This window comes from Corylus avellana, chromosome 10, assembly GCF_965113065.1.
Source record: "Corylus avellana chromosome 10, dhCorAvel1.hap1.2, whole genome shotgun sequence".
Lineage (NCBI taxonomy): Eukaryota > Viridiplantae > Streptophyta > Magnoliopsida > Fagales > Betulaceae > Corylus > Corylus avellana.
In genome coordinates this window covers 16,607,521-16,628,950 of record NC_142499.1, presented here as the reverse complement: position 1 = coordinate 16,628,950, position 21,430 = coordinate 16,607,521, and the positions used below count along the sequence as shown (strand labels likewise).

Below are 21,430 nucleotides of genomic sequence, written 5' to 3'. Positions count from 1 at the left end.
GGGCGGCATTAACGGATTGGTTGTTGTGGATTTTTTGAGATATAAATGTCCCACCAACGGGAGATGTTCTTCAGGGACCAATTCTGGGGATAGAATTTCTAGCTGAGAAGAGGGGTCTTCCCAAGTTAGAGCTTCTGTTTGGGCGATGAGTGAGTCCAGTTCAAAGCTGGTAATATCGATAGGAAGGCAAGAGGTATAAGAGAAGAGGTTAAGGAGGAGGAGAAAGAACGAAAGAGGGGAAGCAGGGGAGCACTTTCTTTAGAGAGCGAGTTTTTGCCTACAAATTATTCAATTTAATATAATCAAAATGTATTCCTATTGGATTTTGAGTACAATGGACATAAGCCTAAGATTAAACAACCTCAAATCTTATGTATCCTTTTTCATCTTCTTTTATTACATTTCCTCCTTATATTTTATCATGTACTATGTCCAACTAACCATTAATTTGTGAATTATCTTCATGAATTCCCCCTTACACAGCACCAATCTTTACGCTATCATATAGTTCGATCATCATTCTACATTATCTGCATTTAGATTTCAACAAAATGCATAACACATGTATGTATTCTTTCTCCATTAACTTTCTTGTCAATGTATTTGATGCACTTCCTCCAACCACCAAGTTGGCTGGTATAAACTGATTAAATAGATATCATCAGGAGAGCATAAAACTAGGAAAAAAAAAAAAAATGTTTCCAATACAAGCATATGTACATGGATACAGAACTAGAATTACACTGTTTAAACAGATTCAGCAATAAAATTCTCAATATCTCTTTCAGGCTTCTCTAAACACCAAAAAGAACTAGCCTAATCCTCTTTTGCCCAAGGCACTGCAATTAGGCATCACCTTAGAAGCTTATTTGTATTTATACTATTTATACTATACGGATTAAGTAACGACCTCCTGCAGCTCTGAAGTCCGCCAGTACATGAGAGCGGCTTTCTACATATCCATGTTAAAAATGGGGAGGAGGAAGACATGATTTACCACATTATGTGTGAGAATTGTACAGAAAGCTATTATTTGTGTCTATTCATGAAGGCCTCAAAGAAGCCCGTCCAAGTTACCTGATCACCGAAGAACAACCCAGTTAGTTTGCTCAAAGATACTGTAATCAGCGTATCCTTAAAAGTTTTGGTTTCCATATACGAGTAAACCAACCAATTTCTCCACCTCTCAAATCCGCAATCCTTCTCTTATTCTTGGCTTCAGTATCAGAAGAAGTTTCCACCACTTCCAAACTCTTCAAGGGTAGTTGAGGACTTCCAGTATCCATCGATGCCTCCACAATCCGATTCACCATTTCCAGTACCTCACTCATCTTTGGGCGACTCTTCGGGTGTCTGACCAAGCATCGGTTGGCTACAATTGCAAGCCTTTGTGCTGACTTCAGGGGATATTTCCCTTTAAGCCTTGGGTCTAAAATTTGCTGGAATTTTTTCATATCTGATAGGAATGGCTTTACCCATTCCAGGAGCTTCTGCTCATTCCTGGGACGATTTCGGTCTAACGGGCGCCTACCTGTGATGAGTTCATACAAGAAAACCCCATAGCTCCATACATCACTCTTAGACGTGAGACGTCCAGTTCGAATATATTCTGGAGCTGCATATCCCATGGTTCCTACAACCTGATCAAAGCAACCAGTCATGAATGCTAATGGATAATTGGTAAGCGCTAGAGTATTGGGTATTCTGTAGCAGAAAATAAATACTTGCAAATTGATTTTGTTCTGTTTCTAATATTAATTAATTTGAAAGAGCATGTGTTGATTTTCTAACAGAAAAAGCCACTGCATCCTCCTCACTGGACTAGTTGCACTAAATGTAGCCCCAAGCACAGGCAACATAAAAATAATGAAAATTAAATTCCTGATGTCCCCCTGTTAAAACAAGTACCAAAAGAACATAATGTCCGTGTGTAATTTTAATGATACCACAAGCACAATCAATTTATTTTCATGTGCTGTAACAAATAGAATAATCCAATCTCCATGGGTCATCCAAATGCCTTATAAATCAGACCAAATTGTTACAATTTCCGAGATGACTATTTTACATGACCATTCATTGAAATTCTACTACTCAGGAAATGAAGTATGGTGGAGGTGGTATAGATCAGATATGGGATAAGTTCCTAATTTTTAACACGCGTCTCTCAGAAATTTACATGCTAAAAGATTAGGATGATCAATGGTTTGAAATCATCTCATTAGAGCAATTTCAAAGATATAGCAGGAAAGCAAAACCCAATGCAATAATGAAACATTACTATCCAAAAGTCAGATATTAACAAGAGTATGTAAAACAGAGCCCAATACGGTTCTTATTTAATGTCACATAACTGAATTTCGAAAAATTTTGTGGTAGATTTCGCAGGTAAACCACAAGAAGTTGAGACGTTATATAGGTCTCACATCCATGTGAGTTTCTCCTGACATTATATTATATTTATATTTAAAGTCTGAGTGCAGCCAAAGAATAGAATTTAAGTCATAAAGTAGTTGTATGATCATACCGCTGTTGAGACATGAGTTAATCCTTCTGAAGGGCCCAACCTAGCCAATCCAAAGTCTGATAGCTTTGCATTCCACTGCTCATCCAGTAGGATATTAGATGATTTGAAATCCCTGAAAATGATCTATAACACAATAGACAATGTCAGTAGCATGTCAACAAAATGCTGGAAATTACGATAGACTTGCATTACCAACCATAAAGAGTTGGTAATAATAACTTAATGTAGCTACAACCCCCCACCAACCAAAAAATAAAGCCCCACCCCTTCTTCCTTTTTCCTCTTTCTTCAATGAGGAATCAAATAAACAAAGGAAAATTTAGCTTCAGTGAAACCTTAACGTAGCACCCCATCCCATATTGAGAAAATGAGGAGTAGCTCACATAAAGTAGGTAGTTTATAAAAGATAGTCATGCATGTTAAATTCCACATTGTCTAATTACTAGATGAAACTGGGCTTATAAGAAATTTTATAAAAGCTCCAAATTGACTAATCATTTTGGGTGATAACGCAGATATGACTAGCGTTTTTCCCTAACGAGAACATCAGGAGTTTAAGAAAGGGAGTTTGTAACGCCTTATCCTATATTGGAAAGATAATGAGTAGCCCACATAGAGTGGGTAATTTTTAAAAAATAGTCATGAGTGTTAAGTCCTACATTGTCTAGTTACTAGGTAACATGAGATTTTATAAGGAATTCTAGACAAGCTCCAAATTGACTAGTCATTTTGGGATGATAGTACATATATGATTAGCATTTTTTTCTGGGTCGTTACACCTTAAATACCTAGGGAATTTCAATGCATTATAATGAACATAGTAGCAAACCTTATATATAATCAAATGGAAAAGAAAATTTGGCAACTACCTGAAAATCCATTTCTTCATGTAGGTATGTTAACCCACGAGCAGCATCTTGGGCTATTCTCAATCTCATGGCCCATGGAAGAGGTGTCTCTGACCGAGTGGATAAATGGTGTTCAACACTACTCTTAGGCATATATTCATATATCAGAAGCCGCTGTATTCCTCTTTCATCATCCTCAGCACAGTAGCCCACCAGTTTGACAAGGTTAGGATGCTCAACCACCCCAAGAACATTAACTTCCGTCACCCATTCCTTGTGCCCCTGCCAAAATGAGGGCGTCTATGAAATATTAGTTATGCAGACAATCTTTTTAATAAATATAAATAAGTTTTATCATATTAAATTCAGTGATTTGCAGCGCCACCTATAACAGAAGAAGGACAAGTTCACCAAGGATTGCAAGAAAGAGATATATGGTGCCAATAGTCACCGCTGAAAAACAGAAGAGTGATGTAGTGCCCTGGAATCACTATGACATCACCAAATGGAAATAGTTTCGGGAAATAGTTTCGAAAAATTAGGATATTTTGGCCAAATTCAATGAGTTTCCAGGGCATGGCTGGTACCACAGGCTGCCATACCATGCCCCAGGAATGCCCATACTAGAAAAAGATCAACTTATTTCAGCTGAAAACTACTTGCTGCTCAATATGTTGTGTACGCATCTAGATGTGAAAATATCAGAAAACAACGAATATAGCCTCAATAAGTGGATTTATGATAAATTGTTAAATTGTTTTGAGAATGCAGCAACAGATACAGACACATGAAAAAATTAACTTGTTTTTATAACTCCATGACAACACACAATACATATAAGGTTTCACTAAGATACTAGATATGATAAACAAGTAAATTCTAGTCATTATCAATGCCAAAAGGCATGAGGAATAAGCCTTGCCTGCAATCCCCTTTTACCAAGTTGTTTCACCGCAACTTCAATCTTTCCAGATGAATCGTCTGTACTCTTGATCAATGCCTTATAAACACACCCAAACCCACCCTCTCCAATCATAGCAGAACGGCTGAAATTTTTGGTGGCTGATTTCAGCTCAGACACTGTAAACACTCTGAGATTGCTAGGTTTTTGAGACAAACTAGGAAATGAGGTCCTCCTTAAGGACTCTGTGCTAGTGTCTGAGACATTCTGAGAATTTAAGTCAGGCCAGGATTTCCTCACGTCTCCCTCAATAAAAGTGGAGTTGGTGGACTGAACCGATACCGACTTTGGGCTCTTCGGTTCATTCTTCTTGTCTCCTGAGAATGTGAAACACTTCATAGTTCCTAACCCAAAAAAAAAAAAAAAAAAAACAATTATACTCTTCACTGTAGAACCAGAAGCAGAAGAGAGCATCAATGTCAGTAAGTAACCAAAGCAACACTTGGAAATCATGGAAAGTGAGTCATGAATTGCACACTAGATACTTCATAATTTAACATATATTTCACACTCTGATCATGCAGGTTTGAAACACACGCAGAGACAATGATCCAAAATTACAGAAAGTTAAAAACAAAGGTCTAAACCTGAGCACTCTCAGCTGGACAAAATGATAAAGAGTCTAAAAGGCTCTGCATCAGGCTCACCAATTTGCTGAAATATTTGGTGAGCGTGAACGGTGCTCACCAAATTTGATGAACACTATTCACTTACAAAACGTGAAAATAAATAAATAAAGTATACGGAGCATTCTCTCTCCTCTCAATTTTTTTTTTAAAAAATATTTTATTATCTCCTCTCTCTCTTTCTTTCTCTCGCATACAGTAGGCTCTCTAAGGAAAAGAAAGAGGAAAGAGGAGCGAATAGCAAAAATATCAGACCTTAAAAATCCTAGGTACATAACAAACATCAAGAGTGAAGAACAGTCACCTATATAAAACAGGATTTCAAAGAAACACAAAAGCCACTACATCGAGGAATTCAACAAGAGAAAGAACATACTGAGCATTTTCTGAAGCCGAGAAAAATTCATCGCTATACTTCCTTGTAGGAAATTTTGCTACAACCACATGTATCACATTTTAAAAAATATGACAGTTAGAAAAAAAAAAAAAAAAAACAAATTTTCAAAGATATGATTATTGGAGAAAGAATAAAAAAAATTTGAATAGGTGTTTTGAAAAAGTGGATAATTAAAATAGAAAATATGATTTTCTTGAGCTAAAATAGAGAATAAATTTGTTGAGCCTATGTGAATGAGACTGAGGATTTCGCCTCTCAACTGCAGGAACACCAAACGAATTCTAACGACATTACGTAAGTCACCAAACTTTCCTCATTGAATTAAACCAAAACTGGGATCTAGTTTCCTCCAAAACAAAAGAATATATAATAAAAGAGGAATGTTTAAGTAAAAGGCATAACAAAGAAGCCCACTTTGTTTTAATTGTTCTTCTGCTTCAATTCACTTTTCTTTAACAACTCTCAACAGCCAAGTTTCCAGATAGTAGAGGCCAGGGAAGATAAAATCAAGAAAACATATTCCACATTTGTTTCAATATATGTTGCCTGAGACCATAATATGTCAATACTTCAAGGTTACCAAGAAAACCCACCTTACTCTTTGTTTTTAGCAAGAGGCCTACGACAATAAAGACATAAAAAGCTCGAATCCTTTTTCTAGAATTGTGTTCGTCACAGACCCAACAAAAATCCAAATTTCCCATTTTCAGGCAGTTGAAATTGAACAAAAAAATAAAAATAAAAATACAAGTAAATATATAAAGAAACAGAATTTCTGAGAGAACTCACCTTCAATACTCCACGGCCTGATCGCACAAACTAATCTCCTATACTTCAACAGATTCCCATTCCTTGGCAATTCTGAGAGAAACCTATCAGTCCAGTGACTCAAAAGAGCTATTCTGAGAGAAGTCCACTACCTCAAAAGGCCATAGCAAGAAGGGGCATTCGATAGTTCCCTCAATACAAGTCCTCACACGGCAGCTGGAGGTCTGCTTTACCAACCAAAAATGAAAACCCACCTTAAGAAATCGTACAATATATTACACGTATTATTTAAAACTTCAATAATTCGACGGTGCCTGAATCAAATACAGGTATGAATGGTCTCTCAAGGTCTTTGAAAATGAGAACCAGTCACGTTGGGGCAGCTCTGAGAGAGAGAAAAAGTCTTGCTTGGAGAAAAAATAAGTCAAGGTCATCTAGAGGGAATTTTGGAACCTTTAAACAAGCAATTCTAGGTATTTCTTCACAATTTTCTTGGTTTTTAATGATGTGTGGATGATACAGTTTTTTTGGTAAAAAATTAAAAAACGAAAATCACGCATCTTGCCAAAGTAGTAGTACGAAGAAGACAAAATCATCTCAATTCCGCGCATTCGCCAGTTCAACTCGTAGTGAGACTAGTCAAAGATAAAACTGGAGGAAAAACTAAAACTGATCAACAGTAGATGAATTAGATCTATTTATACTCAAATCTGGTCACTCCAATATTATTAAATATTAGAGAATAATATCAAATTTTACATTAAAAATATATTAGCATGCAATTCATTAAGTATTATTAACAGTCTCATTAAATTTTATTCTTAGCAAAATAGTTAAAAGTACAATTTTTCTATTTTAACTATTTACTTTTTTAAAGCATCCCAACAGCAATTTACTTTCACTATTTCATTTAAATATTTTTTTTTTCAAATATTTATTTATTCTTTCTCTAACTTTTATATTTTTGAATCGTCATATTTTTAAATATTTGTCTTATTTTAATGGTATTAGTTTTAAACATTTGTATTTTTCATATGAGACATATTTTTGAAATTTTTGACAACATGGAACCCCATGGACAGTGACTGTGAAACTCAAAATGAAAAGATGCACTTATGTAGAGAAAATGGCGCTCTTTAGAAATGGCGCAGGGCATTCACATCCGGCTCAACAAAATAATTTTTGGCTATTTTGTTGAGCCATAGCGTTAAAATCACTCTGCATCCGGCTCAACAAACTAGCCAAGAATTTGCTGAGGAGCTACAGTGCTCAACAACTTTGTTGAGCAGCACTATAGCTCAACAATGTATAATTTTATTAATAAAAAAATCACTTCTAATTAAAAATTATTTAAACTTCTATTTTCTTCCTCATAGAACTACATAAAGAATAAAATAATAAAATATTAAAAGTTTATAGTTAAAATACTAAGCCATATGTAAATACTTTAAAAAAGTTGATAATTAAAATAAAATAAAAAAACGATATTTTGGCTAAATTTAGCTAAATTTTTTTGTTGAGCCTAATGTAAATGCTCATATAGATTATATATAGTTAAAAAGGAAAAAATTTTCAAGAGGCATAGGTGAGAAAAGGCAAAACAAATGGAGGAGAGAGGCATGAGTGAGACAAGGAAAGAAAAAGAGGAGACAGGAAAAACAAGTTTTTAATAATTTTTGATGTATTTGGTGAATTAACAGTATTCACTATTAATAGTGATTACTATTCACTCACTATTTTCTTTTTCTAGCAAAGTAGTAAGGCTGCAAATAATGATTTTGAGACTTTTTTAACCAAATTGTCTCACAAATATAATAAAAGACAATTTTGATGAGACTGCTAATATTGCACTAAGTGTATGAATAGTTAGTCTTAATAGCATTGGGATTTGATATCAAGCTAAATATGAATGAATTCATAATATATTTAAATGTCATCCCTCAAATTCAAGGCGGAAGATAGAACCTTTGAAAACAAAGCCACACTTGTTTTGAAAACAAGCTAATGTAACAAGCAAAAGCTTGAAGGTGTTATCAGCAAAAGCATGATACTTCTTCGATATTAAAAGATTTAATATTAAAAGATTACTATCATTCGTAATACTCTTTAACATAATACATTAGAATTCATAACATACACACATCACAATTCTTAACATAAAACATCATAGTTTTTGTTAGAAAAGTTTTCAATACGGTATGAATTACACATTCTTCGAGACACTGTTGATCTTCAATCTGCGTTTGTGATGCTCCATGATGGCTGTAAAATAGCAAGAGTGCATTTGTGATGCTTCCTGATAGCTGTAAAATAGCAAGAGCATCAAAAGATTCAAAAGAAACTCCGATGCCTTAGTCAGTTCCTTGGAGAAGAGTGTAAAAGCCCCATTTGATAAACGATTTTGGTTCAACACTATTCATCTCACTTTTTCATTTTTCCAACGTTCTCTTACTTTTTACATCACATCAATCACTTTTTATTACTATTCAAATAAAAAAAATCACCACAAAATAATTTTTTTTTTTCATTTTTTCATACCAATCATTCTTACTTTTTCACTTTTTCAAAAATAAAACATTTAATTTTTTTTTTTCACATCAATCAATTTTTGCTATAGCATCAGACCAAAACCCTTAATACACAAGATTTGAGTCAGCCCAATAGACAATAATTGAGTCCCCCATTTATACTTGGTGTAATTGCCCAATAGACAATAATTGAGTCCCCCATTTATACTTGGTGTGTGCCCAATAGACAATAATTGAGTCCCCCATTTATACTTGGTGAAAGTGCCCAATAGACAATATAGGCTGAGAAGTGGAGTTAGATTTGGACTAGGTCCCCTTGTTCAACTTGATATGAGAGTGCTGAGAGTTTGAATTGAACCTAGGGTCCTACTTCAATTATGCTTGGAGTAGGACTGTTGTTTTAGATTCTTCAAGGAGTTCTAATTCAACTTGGATTGAGACTCCTACTCTAATAGTGCTTTCTTTGTGGGCTTGACATTGGCCTTGAAACCCAAGATCTAGTGGGCCGGTTGAATGAAAATAGTCCCAACAGTCTTCAACAAAAAACATCATAGTACTTAACATGAAACATCTCAATCTTTAAGAACAAAAAAAACATCATAATACTTATCATAAACATCATCATAACTTCTTACTTGAACATCATAATTCTTAACATAATCATCAAGATGTGTAATAAATTCATCATACCAAAACCCTATTATAAGGTAATTGTAAATAACTCGTATCGGAAACCCCATCTCAGGGTGACTATAACTTGTACCAAAACCTACTATGGGGAACGGTATTCTTGTATCGGAATCCCACTATTGGATAACCGTAATCTTGTACCAAGAACCCCCTTTTGGGTAATTATAATCTCGTCATTCTTAAAACATATCTTTCATAAATGTAACTTTCATACTGTAATAAATGTAAATCGTGATATCTTCATAGCATAAAACATTCACAGCAATAACAATGAAATTTGGACACAAAAGATTTAAGAAAATCACATGATTTCAAATTTTAAGAAAACTCCTATTTTTCATTTACAAACTCATGCAATAAAATTTTATCTACTTGCAAAATGAGTTTACTTGTCAACTCAAATCCCTCGTTTGTAGGGTTTCATTTGTTGCCTGATATTATATCATATCGTTAGTCGTGATTTTAATTGTTAAAACCTAAGCTTTACTTTACATCTAACCCTCTCTGAATCCCTTTGAGAAGCCAATTTTTTGTCTAGCTCTAAAACCCTTATTTTCCTTGGAAAGAAAAAAAAAAAAAATCCCTTATTTTTCGCTTTTGGACAAGTTCGATTGAACGAATTATGAACAAGTGAGCCTCTTTGTTCTAGAAGAAATTATCTAGTGTTTTCATCTTAGTGGGCTTTGGTGTAATAAGTTGACTCGGTTAGCCTCTATTGGAGGGCATAAAAGACTTACTTTAATAACAAATCTTTGTATAAGTTATTCTCAAAATAAAAATAGAGAGCAATTTATACATTTTAATTTTTCTGATTCAAAACTTTCCTAATTCAATTTTTTTTTTTTTTACAAATTGCAATCTTTATTAATAATCATCAATCAAATAGGGGCAAATTGTTCCCTATTCGCAATACCATAGATACAACTTGGAGTTTCTTCAACCAAAACTCTATCTATGACATCTAAAGTAGCCTCCCTGGCGAGACTACGAGCAGCTGAATTTGCATCTCTTTATACATGTTTAACCCTCCACGATCTCAATCCATCTTTGATTCCATCAATCAAATGACTAAAGTTGTACCAATTTTTACCTGTTACCTTGACCGCATTGACAATGTAAGGCATTCCCCTCCAAAATTATATCAAAGAACCCCATCTCTCTACAAAGGACCATTACATGTATAGCTACCAAAGCCTTAGCTACAATAGGATCAACCAATAAACTCCGTGTGGTTCTACGTGCATCTAAGACAACTCTCACATGATCCCATACTAAAATACCAATCCCAATACGCCTATGAGGTTTATCTTTCCTCATTCAATTATTCATACTCTAATTAACTTAACCAGCGTAACTGAAGAGCCCACTTTGTTTTAATTATTCTTATTATATCTTGCTGAAATTCACAGGTCTTTATCAAGATGACAAATTCAACAGTTGCTCCCGCATTCGTTGCTTGAAACCATGAAATCAAATCCCCCAGTATTCATAAAAAATAAAAATAAAAGAAAAGAAATCAAATCCCCAGTACATGAGATGTCATCAATATCTTATTTTCTTTACAAAATAAAAGTTATCCGGAAACATCCTCATCGTTCTGTTTTTTTTGTCTTAAATTTTTTTTGGCAGGAGACACACCGCACAAAACACAGTAGACTCCCATGTTGTATTTTTCTCAAACCCATCATGAACGACTATAATCCAAATTTTGTTTCCTATTTTCTAGCCATTAAATCTGACAAAGCATTACAAAAATTTGTATAATCAGTTTATGCATCCACTCAACTGATATTGGAGTAAATAGGCACATAACCAGGAAAAAAGGGTTTTAATACAAAGTTAAAAAAAAAAAAAAAAAAAAAGAAAAAAAGCAAGAGACTGAGAGACCAAGGAATTCTAGTCTCTGCAACTTTTGCACACTTGAACTCAATTCTAGTCTCTGCTAAGGCCCGACATTAATGAAGGCCGCTCACAAGTGAATAATATACTCTATCATCAGGTGTTAGGCCCGACTTTTTCATCTCATCATATAATCTAAAAGCTTCATCTGATCTTCCTTCCCTAGACAAGCCTGATATCATAGCAGTGTAAGTGACTACAGTCTGAACTAAACCCTTGCGAGACATTTCATCAAACAATTTTAGTGCCTCATCTACCTTCCCATAAACACTTTCCCCATGTATAAGAGAAGTGTATGTATATGTATCTGGCACTATCCCCTTGTCTTCCATCTCATCTTTTAGCCTATAAGCTTCTCTCATCTTTCCTTTCTTGCTATACCCATAAATTAAAGCATTGTATGTAACTGTATTTGGTTTCTCTCCCTTCTCCATCTCACTGAACACCCTCTTTGCTTCCTCAAAGTTTCCTTCCTTGCAATAAATGTCAATCAAGGTAGTCAACGTCACTGTGTTTGGAGCCACACCCCTTTCTACCATTGTGAATAACATTCTTTTTGCTTCTTCATGCCGATTTAATTTACACAACCCACTAGCAATTATGCTATAAGTAAACACATCAGTCTCAAGTCCTTTCTTTTCCATGACGACCTGAAGCCATAGAGCTTCATCTATCATCCCTCTTTTGCAATAACCATCCATCAATGTATTAAATATCACTTGATTTAGGTCAAGTCCTTTGCTTTGCATCTCATTTACCAACATTTTTGCTGCCTCCAACTGCCCAGCCTTGCATACATTATTAATTAGAGCCCCATAAGTGTGAACATTAGGAACAAGGCCTCTCTCAGTTAATTCATCAAACAATGCAAATGCCCTTTTCATATTACCTAATCTACAATTCCAACTGATAATTGAAGTATAAACATGAACATCTGCTTTGATCCCCTTATTATTCATTTCCTCAAAGCATCTCTCGGCCTCTTCTATCTTGCCAGAGCTCGCATAGCATTCAATCAAAATTGTGTAAGTTGCCACATTGTATGCCACTTGATCCTTCTCCATCAAGCTCAAAATCTCATTAACACCCACAAAATCCTTTCTTTCAACATATGCATTTACAAATGTATTGTAAGTAATCACATTTGGTTTAATCCCTCTATCAACCATTTCCCCCATCAATTCTCTACCTCTTTCAACCTCTCCTCTCTTACACAACCCATCAATCACACTAGTCATCGAATAAACCGTAATCTCAATGCCCGACTCAACCATTCGACGAAAGAACCCGAAACACGACTCCACCCGATCACACCTCTTGAAAGCAAGCAAAAGCACAAAGCATGACCGCTCCTCAATCTCAAACCCATTCTTCTCCATATAATCAAAAACCCCTACAGCCTCTTCAAACATTCTATTATCCGCGTAAACCCTCATTAGCATATCACACAATTTATCAACAAATTTAGACTCATTACACCCATCCTCAATCAACGAAACAATAATCGAAACTGGGCATTGGAGATTATCGTCGGTCACAACACAATTCAATATATTCTTCATTTCTGCAAACTTTCGAGCCCCATATAGCCTAGAAATGAGGGTTACATGGGCTCGAAGATCAGGTTTTTGAGAAGTGAAAGATTCATTTCTTCGCAGAACGTTGAAGAAACTCAAGCAAGAATGGGGTTGGACATGTGGGTTTGAGAGAACAAGGTGAGTTATGTGGGAATTGAGACTAGAGAGCAGGGATGGTACAGTCTGGAGGGGTTTAAGGCCCGAGCTGATAAGGGTTTCAGATATCTTTTCGGCGATTTCATGGTTTGATAGCGAAGCAGAGTTTGAGGGGAGGTTTTTTTTCAAGGTTTTGGAAAGCTTTTGGGTGGACATTTTCTGTGACAGAATTGAAGAAGCCTTAGCTTTTGAGTGAAGTGAGCTCTTTCCTTTGATGGTTAAGGTAATTTGCCTTCGGGGTTTTGGCGGGTATTTCTAGGTTCATATAATAATTTTTTTGGCCACCTGTAAATCCAACATGAATCCAATATAAAATTAGTGAGTTAAGATTAAGAGATTTGACACGGTTAATCAAATGGACAACGTTAAGGTTCATTTATAGTCTTATATTCATGTCTCGATACGATTGAGACCTAACCAAGATAAAAAGACAACCAATTTTTTACACGATTTGCGATTTTAATGCAAATTCAATATGAAATTAGCATGTTGAAGTTGAGGGATCTAACTCGTTTAATTAAATTAATTGATTTAGGGTTAATCTATATTATCTTATACATATGCCTTTGACATATAAGCTGATGTTGTGGAGCATTGAAGCCATAAAAAGGCATGTAGGCACCATATTATACACAGCAGCATTCTGTGTAGTGCTAATAGCCCACCAACAATCATACAAATCAACTACAAATTTGGGTATCACCCAAGACAATTTAAAAAGACTAAAAAAGGTAATCTAAATAGCATAAGTCAAGTCACAATCAAATGCAACATCACAATCAAATAGATTTTTTAGGTTTTGGTGGGAGAATTGAACTAGAATTTTGAGTACCAACACCAACACTTTCAACATTGTCATTATCGATGAGAGGCATAGTTGTATCCAAAAGACTAGGACAAGATGAAGCAGAACTAGAACCAATAGTCTTAGTACCACTAGTTGAATTACCATCCATGAGTCTACTGTCTACAATACGTGAGAAAAAAACATAATCAACAATTTATCTCCCTACTATCTCATGTTCATTGCATGGAAGGAAAATGCATAAAGGAAAAACTATAAATAAATTTGAATTAACCAGCTTTCCACAGTTGCTATCAGAAATAATCTCATCATACAACTTTAATTACCTTCGATGTGGCAGTGGTTTTGCCAGAGGAGATATCTCAATATGATAGTCCAAAACAAATGTGGGTTGCAGAAGCTTTGGTTCGACAACAATCTCAAAAACCTGGGCAAATGACACGACTAAATACTGAGAGAGGCTAAATGTAAGAGGAAGTCTGATAACACAAATGAAAAGAAAAGCAACTGCACATAAAAGGGACCTATTCCTTTTCAGCTCTATTGTATTTCATACAAACAGCCTCCGACTATAGAGAAAACGAAAGTATCAAAACTAATTAAGAAATAAAAAGTATCAAAACTAATTAAGAAAACCTAAATAAAATTTCAGCTATTCCTTTTCATTTGTGTTATCCAAAACTAATTAAGAAAACCTAACTCAAAACTATTCCTTTTCAGCTCTATTGTTTTGTTCTTCGTGTTAATCAAAAGTATCAAAACTAATTAAGGAAACCTAAATCAAATTTCGTTACCTGAGGTCGATGGCTGAGACTGAGAGAGAGGTTGATTCGGTGGGAAGCCGGAACTCGGAATTGAACTGAAATAATTGAAATAAACTTGTTAGAAACAAAGACTGAGAGGCAGAGAGAGAGACCGAAAGAGAGAGCGAAAGAGAGAGAATGAAAGAGATTCGGAGAGAGATTAACCTGGATGCTGGCTGATCAGAGCCCCGGTGGACGCTAAGCACTGCTGCGTGAGACTCTGAGAGACTGAGAGCATGAGTCTGAGAGGAGAGCGCAAGAGAGTGCGAGTCTGAGAGGAGAGGAGAGGAGAGGAGAGCGCAGGGGCGGAGGGAGGGGTGGTCGAGAGGGGTCAAATGCCCCCTCTCAAACCCCAAAAATTTTCCTTACCTAGGTAGAAAATCCTCTGGATGCTTTGGTTGCCCACCTTTAGCCACGCATCAAGGGCAATCGACACCCACTCATCAAACATTAGAGGCAAACGATTCAGTGTAGGCATGTTTTGAATTTTTTTTTTCTGCCATAGTTTAAACCTTTCAGCTTCAAGGTTTAGGTTAAAGGAAAAGGGAGTGCTGCTGCTATACGGTCAACGCAGAAAACTCATGTTTTCTGCCTTCCACTCAAATGCTGCCACCTCATTTTGTTTCAACATATAAAATAAACTTGGTTTTATAGGATAATAACCCACATTGCTGCTGCTAAAAAAAAAAAACAAAAAGACCCAACACCAAACTTCACCGAGAAGCTTGGTTTCACGCTGCCCCCTCCCCGCAAAGCCCACGCCGCCACCTCCCGCGAAGCCCACGCCGCTCAGCTTTGCACCGACCAGCCACCCAGCTCCGCCCACGCCCAGTTCCACCAAGCCCACGCCGCCAAACTACTCCGACGGTTCACCACCACTGCTCCGGCCGAGGGAATTAGAAAAAATCAGTCCTCCGCCCGTGAGTTCTGAGAAATTTTGTGATTACTACTACATGTGTTTTGAGTTGGGGTTGTAACTTTAGTTTGAAAATGTTTTGTGTAGTATTAGTGTCCCCTTTTTTTGTGCCCTTAGTGCCAATTTTTTGTGTGTAGTATTCCCCTGTTTCAAAAATGATTTTGCATTATTGTCATGTAGAGTATGGAAGTGTAAAATGGTTTTTACGTAACTTTAAGGATATCAATTAGGATGCTGTTAAAGGTTCCCTTTTCACTGATTGTTAGTGGAGTTTTACAATAAATATATGTTCTTATGTTTGTGTTTGTGGTTGTGGTTGTGATTGTGTTTTTGTTTTTGTTTATGTTAAAGTAGGTTGTTATCCTCTTGCAGGGTTACTAGAATGAGTGTTAATAGTAAAGAATTTGAGATAATCTCATGTGGTGATGAGATTATTGAACATGAACAAGTTGTGGTAGAAGACCAAAGTAATTTGAAGCAACCTTTGTGTAATGGTCCTGTGGAACCATGTCTTGGTATGGAATTTGATGAATTAGAAGATGCTCATGCATGTTATAATGCTTATGCAAGGTGAGTAGGTTTTAGCATTCGCAAAAATCATACTCGACTATCGAAGGATAAGTCATTAATTGCGTTGGAATATGTTTGTTCAAGGGAAGGGTTTCGTCATAAAAATTGTCAAAATAAAATTTATACAAAGTCGGAGCCCGCAGAAACAAGGGTAGGATGTAAAGCACTTATGGGTTTGAAGAAAGTGGAGTCAAAATGGATTGTATGTAAGTTTGTAATTAAACATAACCATGACCTCCTTTCTCCTAGAAGCACAAGTTTGCTTCGTGGACATAGAGTGGTAACAAGTGCCCAAAAGTGTCTTATAGATAAACTCAATGAGTTCGGTGTAGCTCCAAGGAAGATAATGTCGGTGTTGAGTAAAGAATCTGGTGGTGATCATAATGTTGGTTATATTGCTAAAGATGTTCAAAATTACTTGAGCAATAAAAGAAGACTTATTTTTGGAGAAGGAGATGCACAAAAATTGTATAATTATTTTCTCGAGAAACAAATCAAAAACCCGGGTTTTGTTTATGCAATTCAAGTGGATGAAAATGGATGCATGGGCAATTGCTTTTGGGCAGATGCTAGATCACGAGTTGCATATCAATATTTTGGAGATGTTGTTACTTTTGATGCTACTTACTTGACAAATTGTTATAAGATGTCTTTTGTTCCTTTCACTGGAGTTAACCATCATCACCAATCTATGATGTTTGGATGTGCTTTGCTCATAAATGAAACCGCTGAATCTTACATTTGGCTATTGAAAACGTTGGCTTGAGGCAATGCTTGGACGTGCTCCTTCTACAATCATTACAGATGATGACAAAGCTATGGGTAAGGCAATTGCAGAGGTATTGCCGAATACCACTCATAGATTGTGTTTGTGGCATATTTTACAGAAAGTTCCTGAACATTTGGCTCATATATATAATAAATATCCATCTTTCCAAGGAGATTTTCAGCATTGTATTCATAGTACAATCACAATTGAAGAGTTTGAGATGGAATGGAGTGAACTTATATGTAAGTATGGCTTGGGAGAGAATGATTGGTTGCAAAATATTTATAGTCGACGTGAAAAGTGGATTCCGGCTTACTTGCGAACCACATTTTGTGCCGGTATGTCTACTACTCAAAGGAGTGAAAGTATGAATAAATTTTTTAAAGATTATGTACGTTCAAGCACAATGGTGAGTGAGTTTGTTTATCAATATGAAAAAGCCCTGGATGCACGTTATTTTAAAGAGAAAGAAAGGGATGTCAAGACAAAATCTTCTAGACCGATTTTGAAAACATGTTACAAGATGGAAGTAGAGGCGGCAAAGGTTTACACAAGAGAGTCTTTTTTTATGTTTCAAGAAGAGTTATTTAATAGTCAAAATTACTACTCATCTAAACATCGGGAAGAAGGAGGGATGAAGATATATAGGGTGGCCTTACATGGGAGACAAAGTCCATTTTATGAAGTTGCATTTGAAGTTCTTGAGCAGAAAGCTATTTGTACATGTCATAAGTTTGAATTTGTTGGAATTCTGTGTAGGCACATTCTTCAAATTTTTTTGAAGAAATCTTTGGTGGACACTATTCCCCAACATTATGTTTTAGAAAGATGGACGATCAATGCTAAGAGTCGCATTATACATGGCATTTCTATTGATGATAATCAAGTAGGAAAACCAGATTATTCCACATTGATGAGAAATACCTTAATGATGCAATGTTATGAAGTTGTAGAAGCGGGGTGCAAATCAAAAAGAAAATCTGAACATCTTCGCATTGGTTTACAAAAACTTCATCAAGAGCTTCTCACAATGGATGGTGATTGTGATAAAGATAAAAAGGATGATGATGTAGGTAGCGTCGAGGGTAATGTGTTGAGCAGTCAAGTACTATCAAACCTTACATTCACTTTGCAAGATCCTGTGCATGTTCGTTGTAGAGGAAAACCAAAATCTTTGCGACAAAAAAATCCAAAAGAAAACAAGAAAAGAACATGTACCATTTGCAAACAAACAGGGCATGTGAGAACCAATTGTCCTTCCCATAAGCAAGCAAGGTATTCTATTTGTATTTTGAGATTTACAATAATTTACATTAAAATGCATTTTGATTTAATTCACATTAAATTTTTATTTTCTTTAGGAATATTGTGAGGGCAGCTACCTTATCAAAAAGAAAAAGAGAGGACAATATGAGGGTAGCTAACTTAAGGGTGATGGATCATCAGGGCCGGCTCAACATATTTTGGGGCCTTAGGCAAAACTTTGAAATTGGGCCTAAATTTTTTTTTTTTTTTTTTAAAGTAACACACACACACACACACACACACACACACACACAGATATATATATATATATATATATATATATATATATATATATATATATATATATATATATATATATATATATTTATTTAAAAATTCTTCTACTCGCTTTTTGAGATGCAAAATTTCTGATTAAATTTTTATATTCAAGATTTTCTAATATCTTTTTTTCAATTGATAATATGGCTAAGCCATTTAATCTCTCTTGTGACATTGTTGATCTTAAGTAGGATTTTATCAATTTTAATTTTGAAAAACTTCTTTCTGCAGAAGCAACTGTAACAGGTATTGTCAATAAAATTCTATAAGCGATACATGCATTTGGAAAAGAATCAAGTCTTTTAATATAATTTAATATGTCAATTGGAGCACTTTCTTCTATTTGTAAAATTTCTTTTAAAACTTTTAGTTCTGAAAATAAATCTAAACCATCAAGATCATGTTTTAGGAAAGATTCTAGATTAAGACATTTATTTTGCAAACTATCATCATCTAGTGATTTTAATTTCTTAAAATTAAATAAAAAACCAAAAGTATTTTCGTATATTTGAAATTGTTCAAACCTACTTTGAATTGAAGAAATAGCTTGATCTACTATATATAAGAAGTAATCAATTCTAAAAGATTCTTCAGCAGTTTGTGTTGTCTCGTCATTAGCATTCTCATCAAACTGTTTCTTTCTACGAATTACACGTTTTTCACGAAAAACATGTTCTATTTCCATTATGGTTGCAATCTCTTTAGATGAAATCATAGCCGATGTAAATCCAGTTTCTCTATAAGTTTTAAAATAGGAAATAAGACCTTTAATTGATCTATAGCAACATCAATATGCATGTCTTTCGATTGTAAATTTTTACTAACAGTATTAACAGCAAATAAAATATCATACCAAATAGTCATACTCAATAAGAATTCAAAACTTTCAATCTCATAGGTTGCTAAACAATTAGCTTCACTTTTTGTTTTAGGATCTTCACTTGTTTTTGCTAATTGTAGCAAAGCCTCTCTTATTTGTGGAGTTTGAAATTTTATTGCTTTTATACTTTCAATCCGACTTTCCCAACGTGTTTGTGATAATGGCTTAAGAGTTAAACTTGGCACATTATCTAGTAATATTTTCCATCGTTTTGTAGATGACGAAAACAAAGTATATATACGTTGTACAATTCCAAAAAAAGATATAGCTTTAGGGCATGAATTAGCAATATCACATAGTACAAGATTAAGACTATGACAACCACAAGGAGTGTAAAATGCTTTAGGATTTATATCTAGTAGTCTTTTTTGCACCCCTCGTTCTTTTCCCTTCATATTAGATCCATTATCATAGCCTTGTCCTCGTATATCACTAATGTTAAGTTCAAGTTTTTTGATTAACCCAATCATTTCAATAAAAAGACCTTCTCCAGTAGTTTCATCTACTGTTATAAATTCTACAAAATGTTCTTATACTTTTATTGGATTTTCTAAAATATTAACACATTTTAAAATGAGAGACATTTGTTCTTGATGACTTGCATCTGGGGTACAATCAAGTATAATTGAAAAATATTTTGCTTCTCTAACTTTTTCAATAATACTCCCTTTTACTTCTGTTGCTAACAAATGTATCAATTCATTTTGTATATTATGTCCAAGATAATGATTATGAATTTCCCCATCTTTAATACGACGAATATGCTCTTGCATTACTGGGTCAAATTCTGCAATCATTTCAATTAAACTTAAAAAATTTCCATTATTTTCTTGGTAAATTTTTTCATTTTGTCCTCTAAATGCCAAATTATTCTTACCAAGATTCTTTACTACAGCAATAATTCTCAATAATACTTTTTTCCAATGATCTTTCTCTTTATTAATTTGTTCTTGGACATTTTTATCAATTGTTTTATTTTTTAACAATCTCATTTTTAAATCAATCCAATCATTCATGTTAGTAATATGTTCATTGGCTGTTTCATGACTTTTTAGTTTAGCACTAAGATTTTTCCAGTCATTAGTCCCTTCATTAGCTAGTTGCATTCTATTAGGTTTTGAATTAAACAACTTGCAACAAAAACAAAATACTCTATCTACATCTTTTGAATAGACTAGCCATTTTCTATTATGTTGCTCCCCATTTGATAATTTTCGTATATAATATGTATTAGAAAAATGCCTAGAGTTCTCATCTTTAGGAAAATCTATAGTATTGTATCTTATTGGACCATTTTCTACTAACAAATCCTTTAATTTTGCATCAATATTTTTCCATTGGCCAGGATCATAAATATTTGTAGTAATAGATTTAGATACATCAATAACATTTTCATTATCTTCTAATTCTTTTTGAAGAGTTTCTTGTTCATTTATGAGTTTTTCACCTAAATTATCCTCAATATTTTGTTTATTGTTAATAACAAATTTATTTAGAGCTCCTCTTTGAGATTCAATCAATTTATCTATTTTTTTTTTTTTTTTTAAGTTTTTCATATCCAGATGCATATTTTCTAGTAGACATGTTTAATTAAGAATACTAACAAATTAAACAAACACGATTTATCAAAAATAAATTATGACTATAATAAAATAAATGACAAAAATAGAACAATAAAACCTGATTTGGCAAAGGAATTATGAAGCAGTTCTTGAAGATAAGACAAGAGACTTAGTCACTTGGAGTCGGAGAGGAAAAGAAAATGATGAGATAGGTAGAGAAGAAAAACTCAGAAAAGAGCAAGCAAAGAGGAGAGGTAAAGTGGCAAATATAGAGACTGATATTTAAAATGCCCATGGTGACAGCAATATATATTTTTGGCTTTTGGCTTTTCCTATATGACTAAATAATAAATAAAAAATAAATAATAATATTTTATTTCTTCTAACGTTTATATTTTCATCAAAAACAAAAATTTCTAGAGAAAGGCCAATGGCCATGATGATGAATGAATGAGGTAGGCATGTATAGGGTACTGTAGCGTCAGGGCGTCAGGGTACTGTAGCGTCAGCTCTAGGGAATTGGCCTTAATGATGTCAAAAGGCTTTAATGTTTTGTCTTTTTTT

The 21,430-nt window shown here is 34.5% G+C and overlaps 2 protein-coding genes and 2 pseudogenes across 4 annotated transcripts; 1 reads left to right on the top strand and 3 right to left on the bottom strand.

Annotated features, from left to right (window-relative positions):
* Positions 1–685: 685 nt before the first annotated feature.
* Positions 686–6,577, bottom strand: LOC132192336 (serine/threonine-protein kinase PCRK1). 2 transcript variants are annotated; one of them, XM_059607641.2, is made up of 6 exons: positions 6,149–6,577; positions 5,339–5,396; positions 4,298–4,680; positions 3,397–3,657; positions 2,528–2,650; positions 686–1,640 (listed from the first exon to the last, which is right to left on the bottom strand). In XM_059607641.2, the coding sequence occupies exons 2-6, from the start codon at positions 5,367–5,369 to the stop codon at positions 1,125–1,127; spliced, it is 1,314 nt and encodes a 437-aa protein (XP_059463624.2). In that variant the 5' UTR covers positions 5,370–5,396; positions 6,149–6,577; the 3' UTR covers positions 686–1,124. The 2 variants fall into 2 exon arrangements, with proteins under 2 accessions (XP_059463624.2, XP_059463625.2); XM_059607642.2 differs by lacking the exon at positions 5,339–5,396.
* Positions 6,578–11,121: 4,544 nt separating this feature from the next.
* LOC132190708 (Pentatricopeptide repeat (PPR-like) superfamily protein) lies at positions 11,122–15,116 on the bottom strand. Of its 2 annotated transcripts, XM_059605754.2 has the most exons (5): positions 14,955–15,116; positions 14,751–14,827; positions 14,577–14,641; positions 14,109–14,209; positions 11,122–13,262 (listed from the first exon to the last, which is right to left on the bottom strand). In XM_059605754.2, the coding sequence occupies exon 5, from the start codon at positions 13,131–13,133 to the stop codon at positions 11,301–11,303; it is 1,833 nt and encodes a 610-aa protein (XP_059461737.2). In that variant the 5' UTR covers positions 13,134–13,262; positions 14,109–14,209; positions 14,577–14,641; positions 14,751–14,827; positions 14,955–15,116; the 3' UTR covers positions 11,122–11,300. The 2 variants fall into 2 exon arrangements, with proteins under 2 accessions (XP_059461737.2, XP_088367346.1); XM_088511220.1 differs by having other exon boundaries at positions 14,751–15,115.
* Positions 15,117–16,003: 887 nt separating this feature from the next.
* On the top strand, positions 16,004–18,264 carry LOC132168068 (protein FAR1-RELATED SEQUENCE 5 pseudogene; annotated as a pseudogene).
* A 206-nt stretch (positions 18,265–18,470) lies between these two features.
* Positions 18,471–20,551, bottom strand: LOC148583422 (uncharacterized; annotated as a pseudogene).
* Between the last annotated feature and the right edge of the window lie 879 nt (positions 20,552–21,430).

What these genes read in the sequence shown, in the direction of transcription:
- LOC132192336 (XM_059607641.2), bottom strand. Translation starts at nt 5,369, where the DNA reads ATGAATTTTTCTCGGCTTCAGAAAATGCTCA. An exon ending in TCGGCTTCAGAAAATGCTCA is followed by an intron (nt 4,681 to 5,338) that starts GTATGTTCTTTC and finishes TTTTTGGGTTAG; the next exon opens with GAACTATGAAGTGTTTCACA. An exon ending in TTGGTAAAAGGGGATTGCAG is followed by an intron (nt 3,658 to 4,297) that starts GCAAGGCTTATT and finishes TCATTTTGGCAG; the next exon opens with GGGCACAAGGAATGGGTGAC.
- LOC132190708 (XM_059605754.2), bottom strand. Translation starts at nt 13,133, where the DNA reads ATGTCCACCCAAAAGCTTTCCAAAACCTTGAAAAAAAACCTCCCCTCA.